The sequence below is a fragment of the Dermacentor silvarum genome, chromosome 10 (assembly GCF_013339745.2).
Source record: "Dermacentor silvarum isolate Dsil-2018 chromosome 10, BIME_Dsil_1.4, whole genome shotgun sequence".
Classification (NCBI taxonomy): domain Eukaryota; kingdom Metazoa; phylum Arthropoda; class Arachnida; order Ixodida; family Ixodidae; genus Dermacentor; species Dermacentor silvarum.
The window spans coordinates 40,853,210-40,868,065 of NC_051163.1; the positions used below are offsets into that span (position 1 = coordinate 40,853,210).

The window sequence follows — 14,856 nt, forward strand, 5'->3', positions numbered from 1 at the left end:
TGGAAAGGAAATTATTCAAAAGGTCAACCGAATGTTGACGATTACGACGCTTCTTACTCACAAGTAAGCAATATATGGTTGGTTACTACAATAATAGCTGTGTGTTCTCTGTGGTCAAATTCTGCGTAACATTTAAGGTGGCGCTACCAACGCGGCTGCTCAAGTGTACCCTTGTTTACTAATTGCGGAATTTGTAAACAATTGTTAAAATACCCGCCGTGGTGGCATAGAGGCTACGGCGTTGCCTTACTAAGTCCGAGGGCACGGGATCGAATCCCGGCCACGGCGGCCGCTATTCGATGCGGGTGAAATGCAGGAACCCCCGTGTGTCGTCCATTGGGAGCACGTTAAAGAAGCCCGGGTGGTAAAAATTAACCCGCAGTCCACCACTACGGCGTGCCTCATAATCAAATCGTGTTTTGCAGGTACGACCCCAGAATTTAATTTTCTTTTATTTAATTGTTAAAATGAACAACTGGTCTCTCAAGATGTTCTACTCACGTGTGCGTCTCCGGTAACCCAGTATTCCGTAATAGGTGACGCGTATACGGACACAAGCTTAAACTCATATAAAGCAAAATTTCTTGGTGGAATGTAAACGAGGAAGAAGCGGGAACGCGTCTGTCCTGTTAAATGTTTGCTATAATTATGCATCAATACCAACTAGCTCAAACCAAGGTTTTACTTCAAGCTTAAACTTTCTTCTGGCGTTTCAAACGTCTTGTTTTAAACGTTTATTTTTCAAGACGTTTCTTAAACGTTTCTTCTGACGCCGTGCATGAGTTCGCCCTTACAAAAGTTGGTCGCGAGTTGCCTTTTATTTGTTTGACGGCTTTCTACGGGTATCCGATGCCGAGTTCCTGCTGCAAGACCTTTCTATTTGTAGCTTATAAACTCACATACACTGTTGTTGCTGGTGCAAAGCCGTCTGCAGCGCAAAACGTGTAAAAAGATAACTTCGCAAGCATGTTCTCGTGCGAAACGCCATCGAAATGGCTGAGCAATTACAAACCAAACCACTCTCAGTTATTGACTGCTCAACAGTAGAATTAACGCGAAGCTGCGGTAAACTCACGGAGGCAGACGGGCACGTCTCCCTGCCAGAAGCCCGTGGGTCCGCAGAGCAGGTGACGGTTGCCGCTGAGCTGGTAGCCCGGCTCGCAGTCGTACTCGGCCACCGTGCCAAAGATGGTCGAGGCAGCCGAGAGGCGAGCCAGGCCGTGCGCAACAGCTGGCGGAGGTCGGCACATGACCGCTGCACAAGCGTTAGCGAGCATTTGTATTGCAGCAAAGGCAAACTCCGTATCGTTTCCCAGAGGCAACGTCAGCGAATCTGCCCACTCGCTTGGGTGACTTTATGCGCAGGGTTGATAAAGTACGCAAACTTTTCGTTAACTGTTTCCATGACTCCTTCGTGCAAGGAAACGATTTTGCGAGCTTGTAAACGTTTCTAACAGATGTTGGCGAAAGAAAGAACGAGACGCACATTCTTTTGTCCACGTCGGTTAAGCGCGTTTACGCGCTCGCAATGCTCGACCAACTCGCCCAGCTAGCTGTGTTGACCAAATAGTTTTTTAAAACCAAAACACGCAATTTTGCAGAATCTGCGGTCCTGTAGAGTGCTGCATGCTAGTTGCCAACGCATAAACTGATATTGGACCTATTTGTCGAGGTCAGCATTGTACGCTCAAAACAAAAACAAAAACACAAGTTCCAGCGGGGTTCGGAGCACAAACACCGGTACTGCTGTATTGGTGGATAAAGGGGATACCGCCAAGGCGTTACATAGGGGGATTTTTTTTTCCTTTCTCCCCAGGCATGTGAAAATGAATGCATGTCTCGAGTAAAGACTCAGACACATGTGTAATCTTACTGCTTTGTTAAATTTTCTTTGCGCGAATTTCGCGTTTAGTGCGTATCGCAGTTTGATTTCGGTGAGCAGCCATGAATAAAATAAAACAAAAGAACAGCAGAGACATGAATCTCGCAGTTGCTGTGCTTGCTCACGAATTCTCTCATGACAACAAAAAAAAATATATATATAAGCAATGTACTCCGTGTAACACGAATTCTCTAACATACACAGTTAAAAGACTCGTAGTATTCCGTTCTAATTGCCTAAAGCCGCAAGATGAGCCGTTGCTTTTTAAGGAAAGCTTATCTAGGAACTTTCAGCAACCGATCCTTTTCATAATTAAGCAGTCTGTCCCTTTTCCAATTTAGTTCTCCGTTTTCTTACAACACATCCGGGTGCGCCAAAATAGAGGACATCGCCATATACTTGAAACGTACGTTCGCATCTGGGCGGCGGTCCGTTCCACCGCTGGTCGACGTCGCAGACCAGCAGGCTCCGCCCTATGAGTACGAAACCTTCACGGCACTGGTATTCGACGGTGCTCATGTAGTGCCTGGTGCCGTTGAGGAGATTCAGAGACCCATTTGGGATGGGCGCCGGTGGTCCACATTCGAGGTCTGCGTGCATCGACAATCGACACCATCAAATCACTCGTACGTTACGGTTTCTTCAATCAACTCCGTAATCAATCGTTCGATGATTCACTAAGGAACTGGTGATCGATGACTATGACGTAGATGTAACGGACGCAATGCAACTGTGCTCTCGTATGTGCGCTCCCTCTTTCTCACGAAACTCCGTAACATAGTCCGCCGCAGTGGGTAGCTAAGCTACATTGGAAGGCTTTTGGTTATTGTACTTCTAGCTGGCTTTACCGTAAGCCATTTAGTGTGGCAAGTAATTTTTATACACGCGCTCATTTTTTGTTGCATACGCATGCTCTGACCAGCAGGGCTCACCATAAAAGAATATAAGCAGGTACCACGTAAATGAAAGCAGTTCCTGCCCACTGAGGCACCTCAGGTCTCTTTAAGTGAAGTGCATCTGAGTTAGCGTCAAGTGTACAATGTGAATCTCTAAATATGTGTACAGCAAGAGGGAATAACTACCTAACCTGCAGCACATTTTTTTCCCTTTACTTCAAAGCAAAAGGTGGTCAAAAATACTGTATTGCAGTATATGATGAGATAGCAAAAGCTAGTCGACAAGATCTTCTATAATTTGGTGTTCACGGTAGGCATTTCCCTTCAAAAATATTGAGCGCTTTAACTGTACCTCTGATTTTATGGCAACGTCTCTTAAGCGTGTAACGCTACCTGGGTTTCATCTCCTGCACAGTCCTTCGCATAACTTGGTAATGTGGCACGCGTTTGTTGAACTCACATCTGCATTTTGGCGCGAACTCGCTGTAGAATCCGTTGGCCAAGCACGTCCTGATGTTAGGACCTACGAGAAGGTGTCCAGGCGCGCAGCGGTACTCGATCACGGAGCCTACGTCAAAGTTCCTGGCTAGCACGGACGAGTTGGCGGGTCGCTCTGGCTTACCGCACGTCGTCGGCCCTGAAAAAGGAGATTTGCCCGTGGGTTACACAACCGAGACACAGAAATATATTACATCTATTGCAAAAAAAAGACATGTGGTTAGGCATAGTTTGTTACATACATGAGGCCAGTAATTTAGCGGAAACTTCCTAAACTCCTGTACTCCTACTTTCTAGGCTGCTTTCAGCTCGGATTTTCTTGTAATATACAGGATGTTTCAGCGAACACTTCCAAAAATTTTTATATGTTGTCAGTGCCAGATAGCCCAATTCTAGTTCATGAGCTGGTCATACTCGAAGAGGCGGGCATTACTTGCACGAAAAAATTGAAATGCATAATCGACTAATTCACAAACATTCACTAATTAGGTTTCTAACTGATTACCTCATGGCCGATATTGCAATTTACAAATTCTAGCCGTGTATTTCGCCAGGCGGATCCCCTTGTAACGAATAGTCAGGATGACACCAGTTTCAAGATATTAATTCGCGAACTGTGCGGAGAAATGCATTGGCGTTCCAGTTACTTTCATAACAATACGTCGCTTTATGCATGGAAGCTCAAACGCAACTGTCAATGCATAATGTTCAATAGCCTGGCAAGGGAACAAGAATTCAGGATGGCCAGTCAGCCTCTAGAGTCGCTAAAGGAGTACGTTTATCTAGGTCAGTTACTCATAGGGGACCCTGTTCACAAGAAGGAAATTTACAGAAGAATAAAATTCGGTTGGAGTGCAAACGGAAGGCATCGCCAAATCCTGACTGGGAGCTTACCACTGTCGTTGAAAAGAAAAGTGTACAATCATTGCACTCTACCGGTGATAACATGTGGGGCAGAAACTTGGAAGAAAACAACGAAGCTCGTTAAGGACCGCACAAAGAGCGATGGAACGAAAAAATGTTAGGCCTAACGTTAAGAGACAGGAAGAGAACGGTGTGGATCAGAGAGCAAAGGTGGTTAGCCGATATCCTAATTGACATTAAGAGAAAAAAAAATGGAGCTGGACAGGCGATGCGTAGGATGGATAACCGGTGGACCATTAGTTAAAGAATTCATACCAAGAGAAGGGAAGCGTTGTCCAGGATGGCAGAAAACTAGGTAGGTAGATGAAGTTAGAATCGGCTAGCGCAAGACAGGGATAATGGAGATCACAGGGAGAGGCCTTCGTCCTGCTGTGGACACAAAATATAGGCTGATGATGATGACGAATGTCCCAAGTGTTCTGCTCCGGCATCTGCAGTAAATGAGCATCGTCTACTTTGGAAATGGGCAGGTACAAACACAGTCCGTGAGAAGGCACTCAGGGTTGCTAAGGGCTAACCAATATGACTAATATGATCATAATGCGACAGGGGCTTACCAAGTGTGTTATCCAATTGTTAGTGGATAACACACTTGGTAAGCCCCTGTCGCATTATGTGCATAAAACGGGGCTCCAGGCTTTCACTTAATTTCACTGTCCTGTTATCCCGCGTGATAAAGGTGTCAGAATATGTCACAGTTTCGCCCCAAAGGCGAAGAAGCATCGCTTGCGATAGCTAACTAGTAGATAACTGTACGGACTAAGGATAGTAGTTTTATCGGCCGTATAAACTTGTAAACCCGGAAACTCGCTGTGAAAACGCCGTAGTGAGAAAGCGCGCCAGAGCAGCAGCGGGCAAATGGACCGGCGCGCTGTCTGTCATCTCGCTTCAACGCGAACTAAATGTCGAAAGCACAGCGCATACGAAGCTAGCCGGCACTCGGCGCATGCACTTTGTCCCCATCGACAGATCGCTTTGAAGATGAGGCCCGCGCGGGTGCGCACTTTTTCCGCGTCGCAGATCGCTCTCAAGATACGGCACCCACGCAGCCGTACCCCCCCCCCCCCCCCCCCCATTCCTCCCCGTGCCTCGCGCACGACAGAAGAAACGCGCTTCCACCCCGCCTTTCTCCTTTGCGCGCCCGAGTTTGAGCCGCAATCGTCGGCTGACCCTCGCAACCTCTCACTCGCACATACAGCGTATACGGCGCGCGGCGACAATGTTACCGTGTTTGGACTTTATACGGAATCTCACAGCGACGTCCGCGACCACGTCCACGACCACGGCGACGGCAGAAATGCGCTTGGAGTGTCCATATAATTGTTATCGCAATAAAACGTCATAAAAGTGTCAACTTACTGTGCTGGCAGATGAAGTTCAGCGGGAGGTCACAGTTGGTGTCAGACCACAGCCATCCGCGGTTGCCGTCGAAGCGGGAGCAGTTGTTCTCCAGGATGGAGTTGCTGGGAGAATTCCAGAAGGAGATGGTCACCTCACGGCCGTTCAGCCAGCGCCAGCTACTTGGATCATGTGGGTCTCTGCATGTGTAACGCAAGAGAACGAGATGCAAACAAGGCAGAGGTCCACTGGAAGATGGTGACTTGAAGTGGTAAACTGAACGAGGGTTTGAACAATAATGACGTCTGAAGATGACATCTTGCTCTCTTGGAGTGACCAACAGAGGTCGATCAAGAGATTGATTGATTGATTGATTGATGGATTGATTGATTGATTGATTCATTCATTCATTCATTCCATTCACAGTAAAACTCATCACAGGCAGAAGATGTCACAGACCGGAACCAAGGTTGGCTTATGCTTGTAAGATTTCTTCAACAGCTATTGATCAATCCCCCCCCCCCCCAAAAAAAAATTTTCGAAAGGAATCCTTTACAAATGATTTGGAACTCCAGTCAGTGTTAGGTCCTGAACGCGGGTGGAGCTCCTGCAAGAAAATTGTGCTGCGCCTGGAGGGCCACACAGGCACGAAGTACAAGCTCCATGCACAAAGTCGCACTGCGACTGCCCTCGCTTTCCCCGCACACGATACTTCCCGAGACGCCTATATGGTACGTTCAGTTCCTTTATGAGGTCACGGAAATGGTAGAACCTAATTGACTGGCGCTTCTACACAAAATTCTCTTTGAGTTGGAAAGCTGTGTATTTGCCACTGCATCCTTAGCAAAGAGTCCACGAGACTTCTCTTCTTATTCGTATTTCATAAGTCACCCACCTGTTGGCGCCCATCCAGTACTGGCCCGACTCGGTGTCGTGCCTGTGGCGCCGGTAGAGCTCCCAGCTGAGGAAACCTTGCAGCGCGGGACTCGTCTCGTCCACGAGCGAGCCTCCACGCTGCTCGCAGAACCGCCGCGCGGCTTCGAACGGTGCCGGTTGGTTGTTGTAGAAGGCGTAGCACTTGCCGTGGTACGTGGCCGCCGAACCGAGCGGCTGATCGCGGAAAGATGGACACCGCTCGACCGGCAGCGCCTGGTCCGTGTACACGAAGACCTCGCACAGCGACAGCGGACCCGGAACTGTTGAGTGGGCGAACAGTTTGCAGGCACGAAACAGTCAGACATGCATTGCAGGTTGGCCGGAGTTGTAAGTGAAAGTTTTGGTAGAACGCTCCGAGGAGCTCGAAGCCCTTTCAAAACCGGAACAACTTTAGCGATCTTGTGACTTGCAGATGTGCACGTGTGACAGTAAAGATTACGAAAGCATAGGGCAATACAGAGATAATTGGAAATCGTAGGGAGAGGCCTTGGTTCTGCAGTGAACATAGCATAGGTTCATGGTGGTGACGGCTCTAATTAGTACACTGAAGAATGTATACAAAAAATGTAGCAAAAACCAGTGAATGTCTAGGGTTGAAGTTCTTTTTTTAATCCTTTTTGCTTCTGTCGATGACAAAGACAAGAATGTTTATTCGATAAAATAAAGGCAGCATGGAGAATTGTGACTGCAAACGAATTGCTTCCGGAACTTATAGGTGGCATCGCTGCTCTTAATAAGGAGTTCACTCGTGCTTGTTTGTCACGTTTTAAACTGAAGACAACGCATAACTCAGGCGAGCGGGAAGACTTGTCTTCGGCAATGTTTCCAGTACCTTTTATTTTTGGCTATGGTGTTGGCACGAGGTCACGGGATCGAATCCCGGCCATGGCGGCCGCATTTCGATGGGAGCAAATTGCGAAAACACCCGTGTACTTAGATTTAGGCACATGTTAAAGAACCCCAGGTGGTTCAACTTATTCCGGAGTCCCTCACTACGGCGTCCCTCATAATCAGATCATGGATTTGCACGTAAAACCCCATAATCTACTTTTTTTACGTCTTTTTTTAATAGCTTCCCCTCAGAACCACCGGGCAAGCCAGAGCTAAGTTTCCTGTTAAAATTTCAGCGCGACCAATAAGCAAGGAGGTCGTGTGCCCTCCATTTCGTCCTAGTTGATTATTCGTGCTGTAATTTCAACATGAATACGTAACAACTCGCTCCGTTTACTCTTTCTCAGGGGCAAATTTCCCCCCTTCACCTTCATGAACACCAGGTTCATCAGTCGCGAAACTCAAGATACTGGAAGCCAACTGGCCAACAACTCACCTTCGAGATGTATGCTAACAAACGCGCCGGGCATGGGGGCCGCGCAAGGCAGGAACAGCGGCCGGCCCTCCTCGAGCGAGCCTGTGAACCGGTTGCACACGGGGTTGGCACCCAGGTCGGGCCGGTTGTTGCCCACCCGTACCACCACGGTGTTGGCACCGCCCACCCCGTCGGGACCCACGGGCGAGGAGCGGCCCCAGTCGATGCGCACCAGTTGCACCACGTACGGCTCGAGGAGGTTCACGTACCACCTGTGGTGTTTAATAGAAAAGCAGAATGTTTAATTGCTAAAGGGCAACTGCAGCGACTCTTCACTTTACCTACATTGGTTATAAATAAGTAGTCTATACTATTGAAACGATCTTAGAAAAGCTGCCTACAGTCTCCCTGCAGTCAAGTCTCGACATGCGCCTGACAAAGTACATGGAAGACAATTACACAATACGGGGAATAAGATGTAATGGAGCCTTATGTGCCCTGCTTATTTCTGTAATGAGAGACATCTGTGCGGATGCAGCAGATAATGCGGCGTAGCATCGCCTCATTTACTTGGTTATCTGCGATTTACATGTATGTCCAGTGCAAGCGGGTAATGTCCTGGCCGTTGCATGCGAGGAAGGATAATCACGCCTAATGCCCACTTCTACGCGCAAAATGCTTGTGGAAGAAAATGTCCGCACATGAAATGCGCAGATATGATCGATAAATAAGGCTAAATTTCGATAGGAGAATCTCAGCCCTCTTCGTGCTCCATTGCTGGCATAATTAGATTCATTCAGTTATTTCGCTATTTTTTGGTATTAAAAAAGAATAGATGGTTTAGAAGTGCAGCAAAAACGACTTATATTAAACTCTCTCTCTGTTTCTCTTGTCTTCTTTTGGCGCACCACGCCCTTCTCTTCTCACCTTCCAGTTTTTGTTGCCAGTTGACGTTACTAGTTTTGAACTGGTGACATTAACGGATAGTGTAATTTAATATTTCTAGCATATATGAGGAACTGAAGAATCATACAGAGTGATTACAGTGTCGGTAGTTGTATAACAAAGGTAAAAAAGTCGCTGTTTCGCCCGAAAGGCGAAGCATCGATTACTATAACAAATTAGTAGACAGCTATACGAAATAAGAATAGTAGTTTTATCGGCCGTATAAGGTTGTAAACATTCGCTTACTATCTAAATAAACAATCACGGTCTCACGCGCGCACAGGTAAACATGAGCACATCTTGCTCGATGACCGCGGGAGCTTGTCAAAACGCTCAAGTTATAAAGCGCGCCAGAAGCAGTGCGCAAATTGACCTTCGCGCTGGCTCTCGCTTCAACGCGAACTAAACGTGGAAAGCGCAGCCCATACGAAGCTACGGGCACTCGTCGAAAGCACTTTGGCCACGGACTTTGGCCCATCGCAGATCACTTTGAAGATGAGGCTCCCGCGGGCGCACACTTCGGCCGCGTCGCAGATCGCTTTCAAGATAGCTCCGTGAGCAGCAGCCGCACGCGTAAAGCGAGACAAACGATGCGATTTTGCGTGCGATCCGTCGTACGATGCGCCGCATCGGCCGCCGCACTCAAAAAGTTCTCAACATATTCAGCCGCATGCAGCGCCGAATCGCACGCGCCGCATGCGACCAACCTGTTGGATATAGTCGTACGACTGCCCGATTGGTCGCACGGCCACAGCCAATGACAGCGCCGCCAGCGTGTACGTCATGATCACATGGTAGAGCCGGCGGGGCGGGGCCGGCGAACAAGCGCTCCGATCGTCCCGGTGCTTTTTTTTTTTTTTTTTCCTGGTCGAGACGCTGGCCTCTTTGCCGCTGACGGCGACACAAAAATCGGGTACACTTTGTTTCTGACACGAAATAACTTATAGAATGAAGTGAACTCAAAATTGTGCATGTTATAAAACGTTGCGCGAAGTAGTAAATCGTTGACGTGGTATCGATTCGGAAGCGGTCAGCGCAGACGCCGCAGCAGTCATCTATGCAAAGCGGATCGCCTGACTGGCGCGTTTTCTCATCGCTACCAACGGCGTCGGGAAAACTCATTGTATTGCCACTTATGAATGACATAAATGTTCAGACGTTGATTGTGCTGACGGATCGCAAGGGCTGTCGACCCCGCATCCAACGGCCAGCGAGCTAGGCCTATATACCCTCTCCTAGCGATCGCAAGCTCGCCTGGCTTTCTCGTTCGCTTCCGTCCGCGCCGATAAAATCAAATGTATTGCAATTTAAGCGCGACATAACTGTGTACACGTTGTGCTGACCAACCTAGTAGGTTTATTACGAGCTACAAGCGGTCGTGTCGCAAGCGACACCGGTCTCGGATTCGACGGCCTAGCGAGCTAGGCCTGGCAGCTCCTAGCCATCGGCGGCTGTCGAAGGAGCATTCACTGCGGATGCGGCCTTGCAGAAACACGTCTACGCTGCTCGCACAGACGCGATTTTATTGTGATCGTTTGTGCGAAACTAGAGAACTGTGCAAAGAGGTTTGTTTTCACTTTGCGAAGTTCCGCAATATTCCGAGCGTCCATGAAGGGCCGCCGGTTGGGGGCGGAACTACGCATCGCACGTCGTTCGTACCATGTGTCCCGAATCGTCGTATGCGGCAAGTCGGACTCCGGCGCGTCGTGCGAGAGATCGCACGCAAAATCGCACCGTGTGTCTCGCGCTTAAGCAGAACGCACCCTCCCCTCTCCGTCCCCTCCTCCTCGTTCCTCGCGCGTGAACGAAGACCGTGCGCTTCCGGCCGCCTTCCTCTCTCGCGTGCGCGGCTCACCCTCGCACGCTTTCACTCGCACACACAACGCACTTCGCGCGGCGACGATTTTATCGCCGTTGGTCTTTATACGGAACATCACTACGACGGCGACGGCAAAAAGGCGCTTGGAGTGTCCATATAATTGCTATCGCAATAAAACAAGATATTCCCATCAATACCATTCCAACGAAGTCGACCACTTACACAAAGAAAAAAATTAATCGAGGAAGTAACCCGGCAGAACCCACAGCCTATATATGCGAAGGAGAGTGATTCCGCTTATGAGCGCACCCGAGAGAATGTGAAGCTTTCTGTGCAAAACTAGTCTCTTACCAGGGTGACTGCTCTGGTTCGGTAAGTGAGCAGGTGTCCGGTGTGAAGAAGGCGCTGGTACTGCCGTCAACCGCTTTCTGGGGTACTCCGCCGGCCACTGTTGAAGACTGCAGGGGTGCCTTACCGGCGGCAACGTTCAACACTGCGCAAAAAAGCGTGTGAAAATGTATTAGTCGAGTCCGTAGACATCGGCGTCGTTTTGAAAACGATCACTCGCCGAAAGGTGACATCAAATAGAAATCTCTTCGCACGCTCAACCACACAAAACGATGCGCGTAGGCAGAAGATACCTATTGTTACGCTCTGCCAAAGATGAAGAAAGTCTCGGGCGGCCGCGACCGAGCGTGTGTAAACGATAGTTGGTTTCTTCCGGCAGTACGTAATTCTTAACGAAATTCGAATGGTTGGGGTTAGAACAGGACGCATACTTGCTCATCAGCGTGGAGCCCACGGAACACACAACTTAACACACAGCTTAACACAACTTAGCGGGGAAGACGCCTTCGATTGGCGTAAAATACAGATCGGGGTATTCCCCCATCTAAAATTGCTAAACGTCATGTATCCCTCTCGTTATAGGGCCAACTGCCCTTGGTGCGGTGGCATACCTACCCTAATAAATATAACCTGGGAGTGCACTAAGCACTCTCACAGGCCAAATGCCAGTAACCCTATGGAGCAGTGGGAGGCACAGCTCGCTCACTCCAAGCTTGCCAAGACAAAAGTCCTTAATTAGCCAGGTCAAGCAGGCGGCAGAGGCCAGTGGGGCCTTGAACTGAGACGCTCCGGCCAACCCTCCTTCAAATATTTTCCATTGCTACAAAGTTTATATATATATATATATATATATATATATATATATATATATCGAAGTTCGAAAGCAGATGGTCGCATATTTCAGCCTGTTTATTAAACTGCGTCAATAAATATACACTCTAGTAGAAAGAAGCGCATTTATCTAAACACCCTTCTTCGTTGATGTCAGCTATTGCCCAATAGCAGCCGCGTATTTGAACCTGCTATATTACGAAATAAAGCGTCCAGAAAAGGGTGAGAAGCAGGCTTGTGTTGAAAAGAGAACATTTGAGGAAGAATTCGGGGTCCTTCCGCTGCTGCGAAGATGGAAGCCAGCGAAGCTGTGACTGTGGTGGGTCTGCTATAGTGAATATTGTTATAGTGAATTTATATATTATCATTATTGACTATACTGAGTGTCATCGGCATGTTCGTCAAAGAGCAAGGACTCCGGCGTCTTGTTTTCGCCCGGCGCGATGGCCAAGTATAGTGCGTTCGCTGCGCCAAGTTTGCCACAGCGTTCATAGCCGTGGCACACTGCACGGCATCGTCAGGATCCTGGAAGATGTGGTTAAACGAGCGTGCGTCCCATAGCGAGTTCGAAGGGCAACTTCTGATAACAATGCTAGCGCGATTTCTACGTCACGCGACAAATGGGCACAACGATTGGTGGGTAGTGCCGCCGCCGACTATCGCGACACTTGTGAAAGAGGAATCGGTGGTGACGAGGGGTATAATAATGGACCATCCATCATCTGTTTTGACACCTGTGCTAAGGCACAGCTGGCGGGAAACGGCCACGCACACGGAACCGAATCTCCACGTACATGGAGCCAAAAATATTGATCTACTTCCGGTCTATCTATCTACTTCCGTTGCCGGACGCAATCTCCTGGAACCTAGCCTTTAACAGCTTCGCTGTCGCGCTCCGCCTGCGAGCTCCACGCGCCGCGCACGACTGCTAAACTTTGGTTGAGATGATCACAGCAGCGTATGCTATCCGCGTACTGTTTTTCACCAAGCCCGAGATGTGGTTCGGACTCCTTTAAGGATTAGTTAATTGTGTGTCCGACAGTTAGAGCTGTAGCGCGCTGAATCACGCAATTGTTTTTTTTTCTCTATTTTTTATCCCTCTCTCCTTCTATCCCCTGTTATTCCCCTTTCCCCAGCACAGGGTAGCCAGCCGGTGCTTATACTGGCAAACCTCCTCCGTCTTTCCCTCTCTTTTTTCTCCTCTACCGGAACTGCACTGTGGATTATGAGGGACGCGAAAATGGGGCACACTGGATTCATTTTGACCACCTGGGGTTCTTTAACGTCCACCCAATGCAGGGTGTTTTTGTGCAATCTGCCCCCATCGAACGCGCGATGTCGCGTTTAGCGGCGTAACACCATAGCCTCTGAGTTAACGCAGCGGGTATCGTTCAAGGAATGTCAACTTCCTTCATTCTCATGTATTCCTTCAACGGAGTCAATGTGTGGCATTTATGGCATCAGCATCACACAAGCATGACGTCAACATACCTACCTGAATAATGAAAAAAAGAAATGGCATCGGCACAATGCAACATAATATCTACAATGCTGTATCATTACACGTTAGGAATCAATGCAGGCAGCTACTCAGTCACAGACTTACTCAACCACACACACACACACACACAAAAGCGCGCGTTACACATTATATATATATATATATATATATATATATATATAGCCTTTTTCGGCGGAGCCACAGCGATCTCGTCATACGAAAAGACTTCAGTGTTCAAAAAATTTCGCGGACGGAGTAGTCCACGCGACCCGGAGATCGGGCCCGGCCCTTGAACGGCGGTTTAGGCGAGGCGAGTAATGTGAACGGCATAGCTGGATATTCATGTGCCAAATTTTTTTCGGCTTCACACCGGCTGTCGTTTAGCTGTGCCGTCGACTTCACGCTGCGTGGTGATAGAGCTGCTGTCCCGCCGGAAACAGCTCGACGTGGTTGCCGGTTCACATGTATACGTGCGTACGCTGTGCGCCAATGGCACGTCTGTCGGCGTCGAAAAACAGCGTGGTTGTTGCGCGGTGTGAAGTGGAAGCACATGAGAATTGCAATTACGGAAGCTGAAGTACAGTGTCCATCGACGTCGAGACCATCCGTCATTTCTATACCAAGACGCGGAAGTGGAAAACCATGCGTAAGTGCGGAAGCCACCTGGGCGTAATGACCGATTTCTCCGCACGTCTCGTGAGATTGAACGCGTGCGGGAGTGTGAACCTGTCCAACCGCGAAAGCGACGTCGCACCGTTTACGTGCCATCAGGCCGCCTATTAGTAGTTTTGCTCAAGGCGTGGAATGCGATAAGGGAGCATCGTTGTGCGGCTTTTCATAGAGGACTTGCTTAACCGGCCCCACTCACTTATTTTGGCATCGCGGACAGCACAGTCCACGGTGTTTGACCGAGTAGCAAGAATGCGGATTGCAGCCTACACACCCTCCGATGTGCTCTGTTTCACAACAGAGAACGTTGCGTTTGTCCGCAAACTTCTTACCGTTTACGGATTACCGGGTTAGCGGAAGCGTAAACGTGAGATAATGATAATGATGATGTCTTAATGGCATCCGTTTTGAAACTGGGCGGTGAAAAATAGTCACCTAGGCTACTTGATTTAATCAGGTATGATATATATGTTTTTCATTCTAGTATTTTTGCATACGTCTCCTTAATCATTTCTCACTTCCTCAAAACTACTCTGTCTTGTACCACTACCCATGTCTGTAATGGATCCGATCGTGTCAGTCTGTTCCCTGCTTTTTTTTTTTTTAGCAGCACTCTAAACGTCTCTTGCTTATCTCAACTGCTAACTGGCTTATGCTTCCGTCCACTTGAAATCCAAGCGCTTCTGAAAGGTATCACTGGTTGAATCCCTTCGCACTACATTAGGATGTGCTGAGTGGCATCCAGATTTTCGCTGCAGCATCCACATGCCTCATCTACAGTCGGGTACAACTTTAGAACTGCAGCGGCATTTGCCTCCTCAAAGGCGGATGCACACGACCCTCCACCAATGGGTGCGCACTCTAGACTGACGTCATGAGCCGGACGGCCGTTGACCCCACCAACGGAGAACATGGCAGCCCGCGCTTCGAACTGGGCCGAGTCGCGTCAGCTGGACTACTTCT

General features: G+C 48.7%; 1 protein-coding gene across 1 annotated transcript in view; it reads right to left on the bottom strand.

Moving 5' to 3' along the window:
• The window catches only part of LOC119431476 (sushi, von Willebrand factor type A, EGF and pentraxin domain-containing protein 1-like), a 72,863-nt gene that overhangs the window by 17,459 nt on the left and 40,548 nt on the right, over positions 1 to 14,856 (bottom strand). The window contains exons 3-9 of the mRNA XM_037698956.2: positions 10,896 to 11,037; positions 7,802 to 8,052; positions 6,434 to 6,734; positions 5,560 to 5,738; positions 3,239 to 3,415; positions 2,293 to 2,472; positions 1,076 to 1,255 (exon numbers count right to left, since the gene is read on the bottom strand). Of these exons, the coding sequence (XP_037554884.1) occupies positions 1,076 to 1,255; positions 2,293 to 2,472; positions 3,239 to 3,415; positions 5,560 to 5,738; positions 6,434 to 6,734; positions 7,802 to 8,052; positions 10,896 to 11,037 (1,410 nt within the window). The remainder of the gene's footprint in view (positions 1 to 1,075; positions 1,256 to 2,292; positions 2,473 to 3,238; positions 3,416 to 5,559; positions 5,739 to 6,433; positions 6,735 to 7,801; positions 8,053 to 10,895; positions 11,038 to 14,856) is intronic.